Below are 22,652 nucleotides of genomic sequence, written 5' to 3'. Positions count from 1 at the left end.
GTTTATGTCCTCTTAAGTGGTACTGCATTTGTAAGAAAAATACAATTGTGGGTTGAGCTGCATAGTTGCATATGTAAGATGCCTGTGAAAAACTTGCCAAATCTTCTCTGTCAATGCCAAACAGGTTATTCTGATACTGAGCTTCTGGTACCCCTGGAGCTAACAATCAAGTGCCTGACTGGTACCTGATTAACAGTACCTGCTACAAGCATGCCATATTTGACTGATCTGGATAGGGCTTGTGCTTGTGCACTTCAAGCATTTGTTCTGCAAAACCAAGTTGTAGCGTCGTTTGGAGTGAGCCATAGTACATCTCCAAATTGAAGGCCAGTTTCCATACAACAGAGGATGTCAGAGGCAGACCGCAAAGTGGTTGTTCTGAGAAGATAATACCACAATGTATTTAAGGAGTAATAACAATCAGTTGGGTAGATGAAACATTGAAATTGCTGCTTACTAAGATTAAAGAAATTTAACACAACAACTGAAAATAATAACGTCTCAGCAACTTAATAAAAATCTGTTTGTCTTGAATTTAAAAAAAACAACAACTCTCTACCATCTATTACAGATGTTTAATTCAAATAATATTAAAATGTAGATGAAATTCTCTAAAAATGAATTATCAGTTTTATATACCTGCAAAATTCCCCACATATGTCAGTTTTATTCAGCATTAATAAATTAGCAGAGTAAACTAGAAATTGTTTCAAAGTAAGTTTAGTTAACTCCCAGTGTAACATTATTGGTGCTGTGTCTCTATTATGTTATTTATGCCCTTTTGTATTGAAGCTGTTCTGGATTCAGGTTACAGGCCTACTGTTAGCTAGCTAACGTTAGCATGCTAACCGACTAACTCTCAGGTCTAGGTTAGCTATTTTGTTGATAAGAAGCAGAGCCTGTGCATGTTGTATCGCAAAAGTTTGTTGGTTTTCTCTTTTCTATATACTTTTATTAACCTGTCTACTTGACATAACAGACCGTCCAGCAGAAGCTATTTTGAGAGAAGTTGGAACTTAAACTCAGCAAGGTAATGTTAGCTAAACTTTGCAAGGTATAAATTGCTAATCCTAGCTAAAATTAATATAACAGCTTTCTAATCTAAGAATAATCTAATTTACATGTGTTTAGTTTTTAAATACTAATAAATTAATGTTTCTTGCCACCTATTATTTGTGTCAAAATCATTTAATTAAAGACATGACCACAGGCAGTATGGACTGCTTGGCTTATTAAAGCTGCACAAAAAGAGATGTGTTTGTGTCACTGTAGTGTGATGTTAAATTCACACCACTAAGTAATGCCTGAAATATTTTTTAGGTCAGTGAATAACCAACCCAAAACCCCTGTGGCAAAAGGATTCATTTTTTTAGCTACTGGGTTGAATCTGATTACATTTATTTGTCTTTGAACAGTAGTCTTAGAGGTGATGCAAGATCAAGGTGTGAAGGTGAAAGATATTTGATCTGGGTGGTGGGAAGCACAGAATTTGGCTTAGAAGAGGAGAACTGAGTCAGAGGTAGATGAAAAGGGCACACAATCAAACAATGCACATATTTACACAATGTGCCCTTTATATTGAAGACAACAATAGAGCAGGGCCTGGGGATACAGGATTAAAAGACCCGGGATGATAAAGAGTGCTCGGAGCTCAGCCTTTGAGGGATTATTTCTGTCAATGGTTTTGCCCTGATAAGTCCACTCCAAGCTCTCTAGTAATGGCTCTAAATCTGTTGTATTTGCTTCTGTTTTTAGCCTTGAGTCAGGCCTATGACTTGCCTTTACTATTTCAGGTTTTTAAGTGTGTTTTACATAGACATGATCTATCCTATGTCTCAGAGTAATTTCATTTTGTAACATATCAGTCAAATAGTGTGCTAATTTGCACATCCCAGTCAAAGCTTAATTACTATAACAATCAGTCCCATACCAAAGGATATTCTGTTTACAATGAATTGAAAAAATGATCAAATCTTCATATTTGACAAACAGCAATTAATTCAGCAATTTAATCAGTTATTTGCTTAAAATGAAATTCACGTCACAGTCCCTTATGTGTAAACTACACAACAAAATGCCATCAGCTGCACTCAACAAGCTGTGGAAATTAAACAACCAGCTGAGTAGCTGTGTGTCAGTAAAGGGAGACAACGATGCTGCAGATATATATTCCATAATGACGGGTTTCTGATGGAGTAACTGTTTATAGAAAGATTAGGGGGTTTCCCTCTTTAACCCTTTGGGCACATCCTGTGTGATGGATGACTGATTGCTTCCTTTTGACAGCCACACAGATGGCCCTTCTTACAAAATATATATGTTCAGACTGTTCAGTCATCTACCCCTCTGAAATCTACAGGAAATATTGCAAGGATATGTTTGGGGGTTTTCCCCGAATGCGGATGCAAAAGGAAAAAATGAGGTACTGATATTTTTCAAATGTGTTGTAGTCCCTTTTTTAAGTGGGTTTTATTTTCTCAAGCATGGAATTGTGCTTATGTGCATAGTCACCCTCACAAAGACCCATTTCCCAGCTGTCAATTACTACATTTCATATTATAATGGGGGGGCTTTTTTGCGTTTTGGATTGCTGGTTATGCAAAACAGATAATTTAAAGGTTCTAAAATATTAAACATGTTGCCGGTATCATATCTTTAAAACAGCAGTGATAAAATTGATCAGTATTTGGAGCATTCGACACATTAGCGTTGCTTACTTTAGTCTTCTTTATATGCTCCATTTTGTCCATTTTGGTTTTACATATTTTCATTTATGATTTATTCCAGCATAGTAACATGATTCTGATTAAGTGAACATTTGAGAGCAGCAGAGCTGGCTGTGTTATCATTTCAGATTATATTCTTATGTTTTCAGTGTTCAACTACTTCTTTTCCCACCATCCTCCTCAGATCTAAAGGAAAGCCCTGAGTTATGTAAGAATGGACTGATTTATAACCTAGTTTCTCGCTACATATTTTCATATGCAGCATAACTCATTTATTCTGCTTATTTTGTTCTGTTCTAGTTTCCCTACTGATGATTAGGACTGCAGATAATGTACTTATTTAATGAATCTTGTTAATTCCTAAGGGTGATTGTCATTACAGGGGAAGAGACCTTACATTTTTCTTTTGTTGTCTTTGTGTACTTTATGTGTTCCTTCAGCATTGTGTTTGTGGTTTGCAGGCTATCATGGAGAGCAGAAAGAGGGCAGCAGCTTCTTCCAACTCTCCAAGTTTGGTTTTCTGGTCCTCGTCGTTCCCACGGCAACCAGCCAGGGTCCTAATTGTGGAGGCGCTGCCGCCCCGATGGTCAGAGACCCGCACAGTTCTTTGCGATGCTCTCGACAACTTCTTGTCTCTGGCCTCTAGTCTGGATGGGCCCTGTAGGATACCTCTACTGAGCCTGTATGCTGTCAGCAGGCAGCGGGAATGTCTATTGCCACTTGTGGTAAGATGGATAAAAGTGTAATATTCCTGAAAGCAGTGCAAAACACATTATTTCTCTCCTATAATTGCTTTTTCTTTCATACATAAATATCAGCCCTTTTCCTGCTTTGCATTCTGTCATCCACATTATCTCCCATTTTTATCCATTTTTCATTCCCTGTCACTTTTGTTATTTTAGCAAGTTCGTGGTAACTTCGCCAGGCTGCATTCCTGTGTTGAAGAGCTGAGGTCTATTCCAAGTGAAGGTTGTATCAGAGGAGCAGCCGCGGGAGCTGATCTGCTGCGACAGGCAGTGCTGGACAGTCTGCAGCAGTTTAAACAGTACATCAGACACACCAGCGCTGGCAGTCAGGCCGGCAGCAACATCTCTGTGGAGGTGAGAAGCGACACTTCACAGCAAGAAATGAATTTCTATGTAAAACTGCACATTTGTACAAGTCACAGGGACTGGGTAGCGAGCTCCTCTCAGAGACCACTCTTACCATTGACTTAGGAATCAGCCCCACAGTACAAAGCAGAGAGCAACTATCCTGATCATCTTCCAAAGAAACACACATGTGTGAAAGCTCTGTCTTTATAGTGAAAGAAGACACAAACACCGTACACACTTCTGTAACTTTTAGTGAATAATTTAACTTTGGTTTTCATTTACAGTTGGCAAACAGCTTTTAGAAAGGGTGTCACACACAGCCTGTTTAACTTTGCTGATGGTTAGTGGAGTAATAAACACATATAAAGCCTCTAACTATCTGCACAAAGAGGTTAACAGGCTCTTTCAGTTACTATTTTAAAAAAATTGCTTAGTAGGTTTGTAAGTGCTGATCGATTATACTGAACACACACTGCTAGAGAGCCAGTTAGATCTGTGGTATAAGAGTACCCTGGTAACTGTTACAGTAAATACAAAGCATTAAACCATAATCGTGTTTCTTGTCCTCAAATTCCACTTTGTAGCACAGAAATCTGAGTCTAAATAGTTCTAAATGGCAACAGAAGTGGAGATGCTGGGGATTGAACCCAGGACCTCATACATGCAAAGCATGCGCTCTACCACTGAGCTACATCCCCTATGAGGCACAGGGAGCATGTTGATCATAAAAGCTTTATGAGATTCATCAGCGCTTTCTAAGTAGGAGAACACATAGAGAAATTTCCATCGAAACCGAAGCATTACCTGCGGCAGGTAAATTACTTCTTTCCATCCCCTGAACTGTCAATTAGATCTGTGAGGAGAATAATAGGCACAGTTTTTCATGTTTTTTCATTTACATATTTTTCTTTCTCTGCAGTTGTTGTCACTGGATTTCTTTTTTTTTAAACTTTATCTTCATTTTCATTATCAAGGATAATCTTTTCAGCTGCAGACCAGCTCACGCTAAATAGATCCCCTTTGGATATTCAAGATAGAGGTTCCACTCATACCTATTAAATGAGCTGTCCTCAGGTCCAATTCAGTGTATTAAGCAGCTGCAAAAAACAGACTGAACAAGGCAATCTCATTAGCATGTCTCTGTTAACAACCCTCTGCTAATGGCTCTTCATGTTTTATATGAAACAGTGCACTTAAAATAAGCCTGTCCACATATGAAATGGAGCAAAAGAGCTACTATTTATCTGCTTGTGAACCATCTCTGTAGAAAGAGGACATCGCAAAAAGCTTTAGTAGTTTCAGTGTTTCCCCATTTGAAGGGGAAATCGGATCAGCTACTTAACGCCAGTGTACGAAATAGTGAAGCCAGTTTCCTTAGTGAGCTTCGTGCAGTCAGTTTCAAAAAGTAAATCCTCTTGTATCCTGTTGTATTGACTCATTATTGAACAGTTAAGTGTAACATTACAAGTTTCACTAAAAGCTCATATCTGCTGCTGAAGTTCATAGATCCGTTCAATTCTATTAATGTTGTGTAATGTTTTTTGCTAATGGTATGCAAAAACATGCAGGCTCATAACGCACCGCAGAAAACATTTTTGGTGTCACCAAGTGATAGTTTATGGCATGTGTTCACTCTCACTTTAACAAATTAGATGCTTTCAGCTCACTGAAAACATCTAATTTGTTAAATGTACGGGTCAGGCCGGCAGTCAGCCAGTAAGAACTGTGGTAGCTGCTGAACATTGTGTCCTCTGGACACCAGGCTGTAGGTTGTTGACGAGATTTTGTAAATTCCAGCCAGCTTTTTATGAGGCACTGGACAGATGATTGCACTAAGACCCACTGCTTCCAAGGGTAGGAGATATGAATAACGCTGTTAGGAGACAGTGAAGGAAAAAACAGAAGCATGGCCCTTTGCATGTGTGTCTGTGTGTGCCTTGCTAGCCCACCAATACAATGCATGTTTTCATTCAGATACATGACGCTTAATGCATGCATGTGTTCTCCTTGAGCAGCAGTTTCCATCCACTTTTTCTAAACAGCCGGAAGCCGAGAGCAGCTCTCATCAATAACCGAAATACAATCATCATTTCCTGCTACTGTTAATGTGATTCAGTAGAATGCTAAATGTCAGCCTAGCATTATTTTATCTTTTTTCCCCCATTAGGCATGTAAATGACACAGAAAACTAATTTCATCTCTTCCCATGATCACATTTTTCTGCTTATTTTAAGTTGCTGTCTTTAGTCCAAATGTTCAGCCGAAATCTTCATTATTAAAAAGATAACGGATGAGTAAAAACATTTTAAAACGTATTACCAGTAGTTTTGTTCATTTACAGATAATGAGAGCTCAGTTAGAGAAAAAAAATAAATTAAAGGGATAGCTCGCTCCCAAATCGAGTTGACATGTTTTCCCTCTTGGGCTGTGATGCTGTTTATCTGTTTAGATTGTTTTGTTGTGTTTTCCAGTTTTATCTGCTGTAGAATACCGCCTTCCCTTGAATATAACAGGACCTGAAGGCATCTGCTTTGGTGCTCAAATACATTTGAAAATCTCAGCAGTAATGTCTCTCTCTAGAAATCTTGAGTAACCCAGTTACTCACAAAGACCCTCAAACCTTGTTCCATACAGAACCCAACATTACAGGTCATTCAGAGGGGAAGCCATTAATCTTCACATCATCTTCAAATGAAAAGCCATTAATAAACTCAGATGAGTGACTAGCTCAGGATTTCTGCAAAGAGACAGTTTTTAAAATATTTTTTGTCAAGGTGCAGTATTGTGCAAAAATGTTGAACTGCCCTCACTTCTTTGTGTTTTTGTAAAACAAATGCGAGGTAGTTTACTGAAACATGCAAATAGAGATACAGAAATGCAACTCTAACAACTTCAAAGTCAGTGTGTGATGTGACCATCTTTGTTCTATAACACAGTGTGAACTGTCTCAGACAAGTGTTATTGCAGTTTCTTGAAGTAGTCTTCAGGAATAAGGTTTTTAAAGGACATTCAAAAGTCTTCTTTTAATGTTGGCTGACTTTTGTTCTGTTCTTTCCGGCACTACCTCAATAATGTTGAGGTTCAGGCTCTGTGTATGCTAATCCATCACTGATAGTAGTCCATAGTAGTAGTTTTATGTTTTTCCATCAAGGTATGTTTTTACCTATAATGTAGGCACTATTCTATCATTATCCTTCTTCTGAAATATTGACGATAGTTTGAACCAAACATGTGGATTTATCAGCTGTTGCTTCTGATTTTCAAACCAGTTTGTGTGTAATTTAGCATATCTAAGTCTTTTCTAGTTGTTTCCCTTCCTTAAATTGGGATTGGCTTCTTGACAGCCACTCTTCCACTGAAATTAGTTCGTATGAGGCTTCAGTGAATTGTAGATCGAATAACACAAGGACCAGCTGTATCTCTTAGGTCGTTTATCAGGTTCAGCTCTTGAGTTAGTTGCCTTTATATGCTTGAATGAGTGTTAAGAGGCTTAACACATAACAAAAACTTAGAGATACAGTACATACAGTCATACACCTTTAGAGTGTCTTTAAATGTAGAGTTGAGTATGCATGTACCACTTTCCTTTTGGGCTGACATTGTTTTGTATCTAGTGGTTGTGACATCACATGTTCATTTTAGTAACTGTAATTTACTGCATGTCATGTCCCCAAACTCCCAACAGACACAGCACTGTCAGACATAAAGAATGCTTTGTTGTGGTGTTGCTGTGTCCTGTGACTCTGATATAATCCTTCATAAAACCAGCTGGAACACTTCAAATACAGAAAGGTTTTGGAAAAGAGTTGTGGCAAAGAACATCAATGTGGCTTGCTAATGAAAAGTGATAGTGTTTGTGCAGTGTGGTTGTGGAAGAGCAGCGAATGGGTTACATCATCGCAAGACATCACAGATTAATTGCAGCACACTTGAGTTGAAGTAGTGTGAATGGCATGGATGTCATTCTCATCAGTCGGCGCATAAAACAAGTAGTGGCCAGAATATTGTGCAGTGTGGTTTAAAGAAGCATTAAGAGGGCACCTCTCAGTTCTTTTTGAGCCTGATGACTTTTTTGCACTGTGTTGCATTGAGGTCAGCTTGCCCCTTGACATTGGAAACCTAATGAAATGTCTATGTCTGTGCTCCTGGGAGCAATATTTGTGCTGCTTCCCCAGGTTACTCTGGTGACCAGCCAGCCAGGCCGTAGCATTGTTCATCAGCTGGAGATGGGGCTCAAAGATGCTGACCTGGTTTCACTGAAGCGACTCCTGGTAGTGCAGATCTACAGTACAGGAGACTGGGGCCAAGACACTCTCTCACCTGAGGCCGCCGCACCCTCAGAGACTGAAGGTAGGAAATACAAATACACACACAAAACACAAGACTGGAACATGCACACACACTCAGACCCACACAAATTGAGACTGTAGGGTCATTAAAGAGGAGACAGGCTGTCAGCTGTTACTGCAGGCTAACCAGGAGTGCATGTAACTCAGTTTAAAACAACAAGCAAAAAGCATTAACAAACACTCAGTCCTCATGAAGTCTGTTATCTATTTCCAAAGCAGACTTGACTCCTCCGCACTTTCCACATATCTCCCCCCCCCCCCGTGCTTTCTTAATCATGCTCTGCGAAGCTGTGTAGCACTGACCCATTTATAACACCCTATTTTTACTATTTTTTTACTGTTTTCAGCATATCTGCGCGCCACACTCATCACATATGTCACGGTTTGTATAACTTGGCTACAATCCAAACATTTGCCAGTCCTCTCTTAGAGAGCCTGATTTCATAATCACATGTCATGTTTTTTAATTACACGAAGGTTCAAGTGATGTGGTTTGGTTTGAGTAAGTAGAGGGTGCAATGAGGGCTGCGTAGGAATAAAGGGGTGAAAAGGGAGAAGAACAGAAAGTGAGAAAGAAACATCCAAGTGGGAGCAAATAATGAGGACTGAGGCGTTTCATATAAAACTATTTGTGCATCGTCTGTTTATTCCTTGATCATAAATAGTTATTTGTATCTGTGGAGAAAATGACTTAGCAGACTTTAAGATTGGGTTGTTTTTTTCTCAGAAAAGTGTGTGTGTGTGTGTGTGTGTGTGTGTGTGTGTGTGTGTGTGTGTGTGTGTGTGTGTGTGTGTGTGTGTGTGTGTGTGTGTGTGTGTGTATGAGAGAGCGATGCTGGAAACATTATACTAATGATGTTTCAGAGGAGACAAACTGTATTATGCAAAATCCACTCTCATTGTTCTTGAACATAATTAAGTGTCCCCACTGTGTCTAGAGGCCCAGAAGTCATGAGAAAGTTTCTTTGCTTTCTCCATAGATCAGAATATGTGTCTCTGAATGAGCCATTCAGATTTTGAGCGGCTTTTAACGTTAAAAGGGGATAACCACAGCTCCTGACTGCCAAAGAGAGCTCTTAAATCATAAATAAACAGATGCAGTTCGCCATTGTTATTTTCTTGCTGGAGTAGTGTTCTGTTAACTTTGTTGAACATACAGCCTGCAGGTCTGAACTAACCCATCAAAGAGTAGAGTCTGGCCCTCTGGATGGATTTGCAGAGTGTGAAGATTGGAGAAGGAAGGTGTAATTTTGGACTTTCAACTGTAATTTGCACCAGAAAGCATGTTCCAAGGTGTTAAGAATGGATAGCATAGAAAACATCATGTTGCCAATCATCTGTCTGAATCATAATCAGTTTTATAGCCTTAAATTACCTATAATACCACAAGATAAAAAACTTGCACGGTATGTACCACCGACAGTTAGAGGAAGTGGCTGACATCCAGAAATCCTACCAGTGGCTGGACAAAGCTGGACTGAAAGACAGTACAGGCACTAATCATGGCAGCACAGGAACAAGCTCTGAGCACAAGATCCATAGAAGCTGGGGTCTACCACACCTGGCAAGACCCCAGGTGCAGGCTGTGTAAAGATGCCCCTGAGACAATCCAGCACATAACAACAGGGTGCAAGATGCTAGCAGGCAGGGCATACATGGATCGCCATAACCAAGTGTTCAGCATAGTATACAGAAACATCTCCCGAGGTCAAAATGGGAGACGCCCCCTAGGGTGGTTGAGAATAATTGAGCTAAGATCATGTGAGACTTCAAGATACAGACGGACAAAATGGGGATGGCTAACCAACCGGACATAGCGGTGTTAGGCAAACAGAAGAAGACAGCCATAGTGATAGATGTAGCCATACTGAATGACAGCAACATCATGAAGAAGGAACACAAGAAGCTCGTGAAGTACCAAGGGCTCGGAGAAGAGCTTGAGAAGATGTGGAGGGTGAAGGTAACAGTGGTCCCAGTGGGAAGCGGAGCACTAGGACTCCCAGAGATCTCTGTTCAGAAGAGCACAGTCCTAAGAACAGCTGAGATACTGCACAGGATCCTCAAGCTAGAGGATAGAGAGAAATTCAACCTTCATATTTTTAACATTTTCAGAGTTCCTCATGGTATACAGGGCTGAAACAAAATTCTGTACTTCCTATTTTATTCTTACTTTCAATTTCATACATTAAATTTGTACTTGATAATTGCTTCTAATTGCTGATAATGGACGCTCTGCGGTCCTAGTTTTATTGGATTTATCCTCGGCCTTCGATATGGTAGATCACAACATCTTATTAGCGAGGCTTGAGCATACTGTAGGCATTAAAGGTGTTGCCCTTGATTGGTTTAAATCATACCTCTCCAATAGGTTCTTCTCTGTCAACCTGGGCACTTGCTCTTCCTCCGCTGCACCTGTCTGCTGTGGTGTGCCTCAAGGATCTGTGTTAGGCCCTATTCTTTTCTCACTGTATATGCTCCCTCTAAGTGCAATCTTTGAGAAATACCGCACCGCTTTCCACTGCTATGCTGACGATATACAGATCTACTTTGAACTAAATGATGATCTTGCTTTGTCCTTCCATTGTTTCCAAGAGTGCATGCGCGAGGTCAAAGAATGGCTCCTAGCAAACTCTCTTATCCTAAATGATAAGAAAACTGAAATCGTGGTATTTGGCAGCAACGTTCCTCGTGGCCAACTTCGTGAAGCCTTTGGTTCCCTTACCAGCTCCCTTTCTGACACTGTTAGCAATCTGGGCGTGTTGCTTGACAGCTCGTTCAAACTCGATAAACAAGTGTCAGCTGTAGTCAGATCTAGTTTCTACCAACTCCGTCTCATCTCTAAGGCTAGGCAGTATGTTCTGCATAAGGACCTGGAAAAGCTCATCCACGCCTTTGTGACCTCAAGGCTGGATTACTGCAACTCACTTTATTTTGGTCTTCCTTCTGCCCTCCTTCATAGACTGCAGACAGTCCAAAATGCTGCGGCACGCATTCTGACCAGAACTGGGAAGTTTGCCTGTATCACTCCTGTTCTAGCTGACCTGCATTGGCTACTCATAAAATACCGCATCCAATTTAAAATACTGCTGCTTACGTTTAAAATGACCAACAACACAGCACCGAGCCACCTCAAGGAACTCCTTAAATCGTATGTTCCTGCCAGAGCATTAAGATCATCTACTCAGTTACTCTTGGTGCAGCCTAGATCTCGGCTGAAGTCTAGAGGTGACCGGGCGTTTGCCCTGGCTGCACCAGAGTTGTGGAATAACCTTCCGATTGTGATCCGGACGTCCGATTCTATCCAATCTTTTAAATCACGGTTAAAAACCTATTTGTTTAATCTCGCCTGTCCTGCTTGTTAATGCTCGCACCTGACTCTTAGACTTACTCTATTTTTTCTTATACATATTTTTTATGGCTTGTGCTTTTATTATGTTTTTATTTTGATATGCATTTTATATTACCCCTGTGTATTAGTGGCATTGACCTGTGAGTATATTTGATACTTTGCTAAGGCCTTATAATACTCGTGTTACTTCTCTGTCTCTTATGTTAAGCACTTTGGTATACCGCTGGTTTTTAAATGTACTCTATAAATAAAGATTGTTGTTGTTGTTGTTGATGATATTCAAAACTAGGATATATCCCATGATATTGATGGAAGTTGGATATAGAAAAAAATCTTGTTTACCAAAAACAAGATTTTGACTTATACATGTTATACTAGCATTTGAAATGTAACTTCTTGTAAACGTGTACAGTGTTATACATACCCTTTAACTCATTCGAGACAGTTGTATCAGTTATGCAATGCTGCCTGCAAAACTGCTCTTATACCTGATCCCCTGCTACAGCTTTTATATAATATCTAAGGAAAAACGTTGTTGCTTTGTTCCATTAGTCCTCGTGAGGCCTTTGCTCCCCATGGAGTCAATGTTAGCGTGAAGCGGCCTTTAAAAAAACAGAGGTACTTAGTCCTTGCACAGGCAGTCAGGTGAAAGAGAGGATAGTGTGTTACATGTGCGTTTTTTAGAACTAAAAGTATTTAGAATAAAATATTGAGGAACCACAAAATAAGTGTCCCTGAATCAGTGCCTCAAGTACACATTTTTTTGTGTTTTTGTGTTATTGTATTTGTAGATCAATATGCGGGGGCACTCATTCCGATCTCTCCCCTGTATCTAATCAAACAGCAATGCCATTCAACATAGAGATGTTTGGAAAGAGCCTTGGAGATGTGGTTTTGTAGTTACTGCAGTCTGATGATTGACTTTGATGAGGATGCCACTGGGAATACATCACTGTGTTCCTCCGCAGTGTTGTTGAAGTGTTTATAGCACAGAGTGTTTGAAACATGACAGTCACTCTAACTTGATGATACTACGGCTTCCATCATCAGAGATATATCAGTACCAGTGGTCCTCCTAGACCTTTGATGTCCCACAAAAAGCTGTTAGCATTCATTCTTTCCATAGTAGAGTGGGCAGGATTGTTGAAACCCTAATGTCTGCACAGAGTTATTGGTTCCACTAGTTCGTAGTGGTTCCACTCTTCTGTGCATTTTGATTGTTGTGCAATCACGCTTAAAGAGCTTGTTTGACTTATTTTATTTGTTTTAATTAAAGAACTTGAAAGGGGCTTGTAATTCCCAGCTCATTCAACAGTTCCATATCTTTATTCTTAGACTCGACTAGAGTAGCTTTCCATGATTCATTTAGAAATAATCTTTATATATCTTATACTGTGCCTTGGTGCATCCTCTTACTTCATCCTCTGTCTTAAATAAGTTGTTTCAACACCCTTCAGCTGCCTTTTAGACCAGAATTCTTTTGATTGGCTGCTCGTCATAAACAAGAAGATTAGAACAGCGGGTGGAGCTTATGTACCTGACGCGACCATATTAGGGATATGTGCTGTAAATGACATCATATTGATCCAGTAGGAGAAAACCACAGATTTTTGAGCCTGACCTCATTATTTGAGACTCCGGCCAAATTTAATATGAACATCTATTGTAACAGAACATACAGTACAATAATTTATTTAAATAAAGCAAGAGAGAGATTATAATACATCACATGCTCTATTTGTATGATAAACTTTGACATGAATGTGTTACATTTTAGTCTCTTACTAACAGGAAAACCTCAAATGTTTTGGATAAGAGTCAGCCAGTACAGAAAAGGGAATGGGGTCAGTGCTTCATCCAAGAGCTACACTGACCTCAGAGTTCATCTGGCTGAAAAACCAAAGCAGGGTTTAATCAAGACATAAGAAGTCTGGGTGTCTAGCCAGTATGAATTCAACTCACATTCACTGGATGCTCTAAGAGGTCCAAATTGTGTTTAGTCAGTCTGTTGAACACCCTAGTGGAAGCGTGACAGGTTGATTGCTGCTCTGACACCTTTGATGGGGTCTAACCCGCAGTAGTAAATGCAGAGCTGCTCAGATGTGACACACAGAGAGATACTGCTGCTGTACCTTTTCAGTTATTAGTCGATTTCTTTTGTCATTTCTCCATTTTCAGTTACAAAAAGCAGTGTGCGGCTAGACACCGGCCCCGCTTCACAAACATTTTTGGAAGCCGTGTTGATACTCTTGAATCTGGGCGCATCATTCAACACCAGACAATTTGGTTTAGCTCTGTTTGTGTGTGTGTGTGTGTGTGTGTGTGTGTGTGTGTGTGTGTGTGTGTGTGTGTGTGTGTGTGTGTGTGTGTGTGTGTGTGTGTGTCAGTTATTTATTCCACAGAGTGAGGCATAGTGCAGGAAATGGGTGGGATATCCATTTTTCTTTTGTACAAAGTAAAACAAAAACCATAACTATTTTTTTCCCTCTGTCTCTGTTTCGCTTGTCATTCTAACTTGTTGTCTTATATCATGTCTGAAAGGGCATGCGGCAGATTTATACTGTCATTTTCTGTCTGTGTGCATTTGTGCCTGAGAAGCAGTATTTGTTATTATTATATCTGACCTTACAGATGAAAAATCAGCTCTTAATGGAGTTGTTAAGATTTCTCACCTTGACACTCAATTTCAAACATAATTTTTAAGTGTTCCAGATTTTGTTTGAATCCCTCTTACGAGCACTTTTTAATTTGGTTTTACAGTCAAGGTTAGGAGAGGGCCGAGTTAACGGTCCTCACAAAAATGAAAGTATAGATATGTGAGTGTCTGTAAGCCAACGCCTTGACGAGCATCCGGTTTTTGTTGAAACTCCACCGATGTGTCCTTAAATGTTAGGTCTGTTCTGTAATTTTACAGCTGAGCATCAGGGAGACGATACAGAAATGGGTCACGGAGTGAGACAGAGACAGGGATGATTATGGCACCAGTGGTTTTGGTTTCCTCTTCAAAGCTAAACAGCAACATTGTTGACTGAAACAGAGTCAACAAGCTGTCCCACTCTGAATGCAGCTGCTCCTAAGGGATAGTCAGAGATAGTCAGGCATGAAAACTAATTATTTCTGTGCTGATTGATGAGCGAAAAATTATATGGCATTGTTTAGCTGTATTCAAACACATCTCATCCTTTGTCATTCGTCTCTGCAAAATAGTGCATCAATCTGATGCACTATTTTGTGATGTCAGATGTCAGTTTATTATAAATGTTATGCATTACATTAAAATCTAGTGAAGTGTGTGTTTTAGATTGAGACATTAAAAGGTGTTTATCATTGGCAGTATCAATCTGATTTTTATTAAATATGATTGTAATTGTAAACTTGACATTTAAGTTGACATTTTCTGCAAACCATATTTCCAGCTGCATTTTCAAAGTACACACACAGGATAATGAAAGCAAAATCAGATGGTTGTTTCCTTTGTGAAAGGCTGCTTTTTTTTTTTAATCATTTCATTCACTCATAAACAGTCTAAAAGGGCCTTTGTGTTATAATTCATTATAATACTGATGTCAGAATTTGATGAAAGTATCCTAATTTATGTCACTCATCAATTTAACCTCCATTCAACAATTTAAAACTACAACTGTGCTCACTGAAGCTGTACCTGAGCGAAATGGTGCATTGACAATATAGTGTAGCTTGACAGTATTGTCCATTCAATCCAATTTCCACAGGTGTAAATCGAGTACCTAGCCTTTACAAGCATCTGTGAAAGAATGGGTTGTTGTTCACTGAATTTGAGCTGCGATGCTGTCAGGTCGTGAAATTTCTTGTAGGAGAAGGAAACCCCCGACTGAGACAGCGTGTAATATACGTGCAGGAGTTGCAGTACCAGCAGGGGGAGATGATATATTTAAAGCCACGAAGGTCTGAAGTACATTCCAGGATCCTTAATCACCAGAAATGATTAAGCTAGATGACTAATATGTATTTACACATAAATGTGTTCTTAATGTCTGTTTAAAGCTTTCCTGTGGTTATTTTAATTTTGGCTTGAAATAAAATATTTTTTCCTTTACTGTTACTGCAGCTTACTGCAACTTCTGCACGCGTGTCCATTTCACGTTTTAGAAAGGCAAAGCGTGAAAAGAACACGGTGGACCGGTGTGTCTATTACATGTTTTGCTGTCATACTGGGTTGAAAGCACACTGCTGTTTGTGTCTTATCTCTGTTTTCTAGTTACTAGCATTAGCGCTACTCTGCTAGCCTGCGACACTGTCTCATTTATATGCATTACGCTTTTTTCCTCTACTGTCTGTCTTTGAAATATGAAAGATTGTCATTTTTTTTCCATTGAAGTTTCTATCTATAAAAGACCTGGACACATGCCTGGCTACATACTCTTCCTGCAATTGATTCTTATAGTTGGATTTTTGATCAAACGACAACTGTTGCTAAGCTGCATGCTAGGCGTGGACAGATTGATCCAAATGTCAGTAATATCGATGCCAACATTGGTATTGGTGTCGAATCAGTACTAAAGTGACCAGCTTGATGATTTAGTTTGTTTCAATGTTTCAATACATTGTTTGCGTTTCATGAAAAAGTAGCTCTGTCTGTGCAAACACAGCTCCTCTCATGCTGGCACTTTATGCTCCGCCCCCTCCTTCCGGCTCCGATGTGTTTTGCTGATGTGCGGTCGCTCAGCTGCACTGACAAAACACATGTGGGCTGCAGAGTGAGAAAGAGGAGCATTGTGTAGAGAGACTTTACAGCTGTTAATGAAAACAGTGCAAACAGCAATATATGTATGAAAGAAATTTCATACTTTGTCAACACTACTGATTTATTAAATACATTTTTATTTTCCCCAAAACAGGCCACAAAAGAAACAAAGGAAGAGGGAAATCCTTTAGACACACCTAGACCTCCACACAGAGGTCAGAGGTCACTGACAGAGTCCTGTCAGAGATACACAGAATATCCAGGTAGCTCATTTAGTGGCAAAAGTAATGTTTCAATCATGACTCTTCAACATTAGTTAAGGTTAGTTACCACAGTGTTATTGGTCATCATAACTGTTACTTTACCAGACTGACTACCTATAAAAAAAACTGCAGTCAGACATTAAAATAATATATTCAACCCATATGAAACATACTACATAAATTATTTTAATGAAATTGAATAAAAAAGAAAAATACTTCAAACTTGAAGTATGAATATGTCTGAATATAATACCCTTTTATGGTGACTGTCAAGTTATTTTTATTTATGTAGCACATTAGAAGTTGATCTAAAGTGCTTTTCATGCAAACACATTAATACAGCAAAACACACTCACAGTAGAAAACGAAATTCAGACATCTAGTTGTCATTAAAATATATCCACATGAAGTATATTGATGATGCAGACTTCATAAATCATGGCCCACTGCTCTCCCCTGCATACACTGCTTTTATAACTTACAAGTAGGAGTATCTGTGATAACCAAATTGTATTTTTTGCAGTATCATACACCACTGCAACTACACAGAGAGAGAAGCAGAATGGTGGTATCTTGTAGAATATGGGTTACAACTGACCATTCAAAGAGGTTTCAGTAGAGGGAAAGTCTGATGAGGAGGCTGAAGTCTGCCAAAATAATATAGTATGTGACATGTTTTTAAAAACATGTTTGCTAGTACAGTATTGTACAGGACTCCCTCTACCAAGACTCAAGCATGTATTTTGGTTGGGTGTCCAGATGCCAGTTAATCTAAATGCCTCTTTGGCAGCAGAGCAAATATCCTCCAGTTTGGCTGAGCTGAAATTGTCATTTTCACATTATGAATTATTAGAGGCACTAACAGACAGATGCTCTGCTCCTTTGCAGAGGAGAAATGGTATGTAAATCCATTTCAGTTTCAAGTGTAAGGTCTTCACACACCTACCACAACAAATCCCTGTGAATATTTTGTGTGTTTAAAGGATTTTTCGCACTCACCTTTCTTAATGTAGTAGTTCGAACTGACCATTTATTTTTATTGCACGAATTAGCAGCATTTAGTTTTGCGAACCAAGCCGGATTTTAATGATTTTTTAGATCCGAATCCAATCAGATCACTGCATTTAGCTCATAACTCAAATCGCTTACCAGGCGTGAATATATGGTGAGATGAAACTAGTAAAAAAAACCATACTATTTTATCTAAACTACTTTTTAGAGCATGCAAAGCTCATGTGAACACACAACAAGTAACAACCAATTACAAGAGAGAAGATTCAAATCAACCAATTAGATGTAAAGATTAAATGAATTGGCAGCTAAAGTTAACATATTGATTGCATTCTGTGTAACTGACAGCAAAATCTTGGTAAATTGCTTCAGCACCACCCGCAAGATACTGATTGTAAAGTTAGAGGAGCAAGTTGTATCTACAAAAACTGTCCTGAGAAAGTTGCTCTATAGACCTGTGGGGTGTTTCTGTTTGTGTTCCTAGCTTTAAAAACATGTCACAGATGCAAGGTAAAAGCTAAAAAGCCTTGATCAAATTATAATGGGTCTACATAAAGCTGTTAGATGGCACTCCTCTCACTCAAGTGCCTGCAGAGCAAAAGGCTCAGGATGTTGGCTTTGTGAACAACGTTGTTTAAGAGAAAACACATTTTTGTTTAGTAAAAAAATCATCATGTCATCCACGATAATACCAGAATAATTTTTTACGTACTATATAAATGTTACATCGTAATACCATTGCTATAGCAACACCATCTATGTTCCCGAATGTGTGCAGGAACGAGAAGAGCCTGCGCTTGTCTCCAATGACGTTTAGTACCTAAAAAGGAGGCTACTTAAAAACCTTCTAAAAGCACAATACTTTGGTAACAACAAACTTTGCACCACTTAAGGCAAAAACACATCGCTGAGTCATCCAGGCCACGAAGCATGTGACAGTACTGTGCAGCTCCTGACAAGTAATTCGTAAAGAAGGCTGGAAAATAGCCTTCATTTACTTATGCGTATAAATGCAAGCTGCAAGCACTGAAAAAAACTGTTTTCTGTATTGTTAGAAATGTCGTTTTCACTGTTATTAGTATTTTGATTAAATTGAATTTTGAAGCTATATCGCCCATCCCTAATGGGAGTCCATCTTAATACCAAGGATGCTGATTTGGTACGAGAGAAATTTTACAACAATTAGTGAGAATGTTTTCTTTGCAGCAATCCCACCAAAAATAATAAACACATTTCCATACAGCAACACATAATTGGATTTTTGCTTTGCAATAGTTCCACCAATAAGAGGGGAGGAGGCGATGGTATATATAGAAGTACATAGAAAGAGTGATAAAGGCCTGATTCCAGAAAAAAGAAGAAGAAGAAGGAAACAGGAAAAAAAGACCACATTTTGACTGACAGGTGTTGATAATGGTATCAGTATGTAGGCAGATAGCCTCTTGCTTTTTACCTGATTGAAGTCAATACATTGGGGTCACTGGAGGCTGACTGACTATAATCCAAATAGCCATTTGCAGTTTATACTACATCCTTTGTGTGAGAAGCAGGAGAGACCAGTCAAAGATTCCTCTGGAAAAAAGAAACTCCAACCAAGGTAGAGGTGGAACCCTCACCTTATGCTTACCTAATAATTATTTCATGTAATTATTTCACGTAACAGATATCACACAGGATAACTTGACCTGTAAATTGTATGTGTTTCTCTGTTATTTCCATAGCCTGGAAATGCTAAGGAAATACATCTATACATCATATATGCAAAGCTTTCTTTACCTCAAAACTCCTATTGTTAGCACGCCTATTTAAACTCCTATAGATAGATAGTAGATGTATATGTGACTGGTTCACACCATATGGGGCTCAATAATATAAAGAGATTGTCACCAAAAAAAGAGACTATGAGATAAAAAAAAATCCCTGTGTTCAGGAAATGAAGTTAATTTTTGAGTCTGTTTGCTTTTCTACACCAGTCTGGGATTTTTTTCGTTGTTGTTTTGTTTTGCCATTAAGCTGGTCGTAGATGAGCAAAGCAGGGTAATCCGTTACTAAACAGCTGCAATTAGTAGTTTTATAATGAAATACAAATGTCCCTAGTAGTTTAAAAATACTGATTATCTTAAGGGTTTGTGGCAGACAAAAGCAAAGACAATTGGGATGTGCTTGTTAAAAGTTAGGAGTAGATAATATGATGGACTGGATCCAAGATGAATTCAGCATGCCAAATCATGTTTCTGCCAGCCTTAACAGGGTAACACTTTCCTCCCTTCAGACTGGAGAAATATGAACTCTTCTGCAGCTCTCAGACTTCATCCATCTGCTGCTGTCTCTTAGTTCCTTAGAAAAAGAACGTGCAGGTGCATGTTCAGTCTGTTACATACAGCCCATTCAACAGTTTCTATTCACACTTTAATATTAGGTGTTGTTTTCAGCGCAGTGCAGCTTCTATACACGAGTCTTGATCGTGATTGGGATTCATGAGAAAAGTAAAATGCTTTAGTGTTTTTTGCAAAGTCACTGTTGGCACTGGAGGCCACCGCTGTGATAGAAACCCATAGTCACTCAAAAACACCATCTGGAGCAGCTAGACTGACAGATTATTACCATCTGTCTCTTATGAACACCTGGACCTTTGTGATCTGAGCTCGATCTTTCTCTCTCTCTTTCTGTTTCTGGGCCTGTTTAATCACAAACAGTATGATTGCATAGAGGATTTAATCTCCCGCATTTAGTTGGTTACCCAAAGACTATTATCACTAGTTGTAAAGTGCCTATGTGTTGTCATCTGTTCACACTGCTACTGCTTGCATAGCGTGCATGTTATCATGCAGTGCTTAGACAACAGGCATAAAAGCACCGGCTATAAACAGACATATTATAAGAGAGAGAAATGGCACTTTAAGATTCCTGCATGTAAATTTATTGGAGAATTCCACAAGAGAAAAATGTAAGTGTTGCTGTCAGATTTCAGTGGTAATTATATACATGCATTCTTTATTTGACCACTGAGATTAAGTCAATACATACATATTAGATCAAAATAACTGCTTTGCGATGCTGCAGGCTTGTTTCTATAAATACTGTAAGATATTGAAGGGAAGTTTGTGTGGCTTCTGTGTCGTAGACACAATGCAAGAGTTAAATTACAGGAACACTAATCGAGAGTGCCAAGATGAAGTATCATGAAACACTTTAAATTGCAAATAGTATGAGATCCTGCTCTGTCCTTAACAATATAGTTGTTTTTTGACTAGAAATTTTCAGTACAACTTCTCTACCTTACCTCTTCTATATGTTTGTGTATGTGTATAACAGAATATCTGGGATAGGCTGCCAGGTCACCAACAGTCGATCTAGACTGGAAAGATTCAATTTTCTTTTTTTTAGAAGTAAATCAATTTTCCATTTCTCAACTACCTTGAGACTCTGTTGGATTTAACTTAGTCCCCGAAAGACTTAATGAGACACTATAAGCCTCCAGCTTCAGATTTAAAGAATATATTTACTTCATAGCAGTAGTGAAGGTAATAGCCTATTACACCTGTGCGATCTAGGGAATCCAGCACTAAGAGGGTCTTCAAAGCTTTATAAATGACTCTAACTTAACTCAGCAAAATCATTGGCAACTACATCAGGGTGATTCTGTACACAGATTAATAAAAAGTAAAGTAAAAAATCTGATTTTTTTGTCAGTCAGCTTTACACCAAACCTGAATATAATATCAGCCAAATGTTCCCTCCGTCTCTCTTCTGCTGCATTCGGTGCCAGGTGCGGTTTTGAGTGGCCCTGTGCAAATAACCTAAATGCAAATGCAGTGGGACTAGAACAAATAACAGGCTTCAAAACTTGATGTGTTGTGCTGTATCTTACTAATATCTCAGTCTGTGTTTTTCTCGCTGTTTTTCTACTGGGTGCATAAAATCTTGATTGGAGCGGCTGTTGACATAACTTAGCATATCTTTGATTCTGGTACACTTTTAGTTATGTCTAAACTAAAGTCTGTATGCATCATTACATAAAATATATGTATATCTGAAACTAAAAACTAAGCTGAATAGCACAAATCAACTGACTGGAGCAGTCTTAGCTTTATAGGAAAAGGAGTTTGCTGCTGTTCTGCTGATTTTTGGCTTTACGAAACTGTAACAGTGTTACGGGTCTGTTATGTAATGGTGATTTGCTGTGAGACACAGTATGACTTCTTTACAGCATTTCAGAGCTGTGCTGAGTCTGTCTTCTGAAGCATAAAGACACTGTGAGTAAAAGAATTCAGCCCAGATAAAAAATTAAAAAATAAATTGCACCTCTCTGTGAATCGTGGAGTTAGCTGGCACATGAATGGCTTGACTCAAAAATAGACATTTCCAATTGTATAGTTTTCTTTGGAAAAAAAATACGCACCTGACAAACAGTTTGTACTTCTACTGAGTTTCTTCTCCTATCTGAAGTATCTCTATGCAATAGCTTGCAGCTATTGGCTTGTTAAACTAAATACACTTTAAAACTCCCTTAATGGAATGTGACACCTTTTCCCCACTGAAAATGTCATCATTTGGTATTTTATAGTCTCACATAATGATTCTGAACAGCTCATCTCCTGCTGTTCCTCAGGGAATCCCAGCAGAGCCTTTTTACTTTATAAGATTCTCACTGGAGAGAGCTTTTTGCTAACTGTGCTCAGCAAGACACTACATTCAGAAAGTGAACACGGACTTATTATTACATATACATGCATTTCTTAATTCTGCAATTATAGCCACATACATAAGCTTCTGTCAGCCTCTGATTGTGTGACAGCACCCTGATGAAGGGCTGCCATTACGCATGCACAGTGATTAATTATGCTTTTGTTTTTTAAGTGTTTTTAGTTCGGCGTTGGTGAGGTGATTAAAGCCTGTTTTTAAATGTGTGATTAAAGGAAATGGAGATGCTGGAGATTGTTCCCCATGCCTCATACAACAAGCACACACTGTCACTGCTGCCCCCTTGTGCCACATGCCTTTGCTGGGTAGTGTTTCCTTCCCTCGTCTGCAAAACAGACCAAAGAGAAGACAATAAATTCAAGCTTGATATGCTGGAGACTGATTCAACTAATTGTGTAATTAATTTAACTTAAGAGATGCTGAAAGCTTTAAA

At 38.9% G+C, this 22,652-nt stretch overlaps 1 protein-coding gene and 1 non-coding gene across 4 annotated transcripts in view; one reads left to right on the top strand and one right to left on the bottom strand.

The window, feature by feature from the left end:
• The first annotated feature begins 669 nt into the window (after positions 1-669).
• Positions 670-22,652, top strand: part of m1ap (meiosis 1 associated protein) — a 55,759-nt gene continuing 33,776 nt past the window's right edge. Inside the window, exons 1-5 of one of the 3 annotated variants that reach the window (XM_086284661.1) lie at positions 672-869; positions 980-1,030; positions 3,188-3,451; positions 3,629-3,826; positions 7,996-8,170. In XM_086284661.1, coding sequence (XP_086140787.1) covers positions 3,194-3,451; positions 3,629-3,826; positions 7,996-8,170 — 631 coding nt within the window. In that variant the 5' untranslated portion in view covers positions 672-869; positions 980-1,030; positions 3,188-3,193. Of the gene's footprint in view, positions 1,031-3,187; positions 3,452-3,628; positions 3,827-7,995; positions 8,171-22,652 lie in introns of all 3 variants that reach the window. The other 2 variants (XM_086284668.1, XM_086284652.1) reach the window with 2 other exon arrangements.
• On the bottom strand, positions 4,447-4,518 carry trnaa-ugc (transfer RNA alanine (anticodon UGC)). The gene has a single exon. It is a non-coding gene; the product is annotated as a tRNA-Ala (tRNA).

The sequence above is a fragment of the Aulonocara sp. 'chitande type north' Nkhata Bay genome, linkage group LG3 (assembly GCF_057382095.1).
Source record: "Aulonocara sp. 'chitande type north' Nkhata Bay isolate Kocher_YH1m ecotype deep benthic linkage group LG3, A_spYH_male_GT1.1, whole genome shotgun sequence".
Taxonomy (NCBI): Eukaryota; Metazoa; Chordata; class Actinopteri; order Cichliformes; family Cichlidae; genus Aulonocara; species Aulonocara sp. 'chitande type north' Nkhata Bay.
This window is presented reverse-complemented; position numbering and strand designations above follow the sequence as displayed.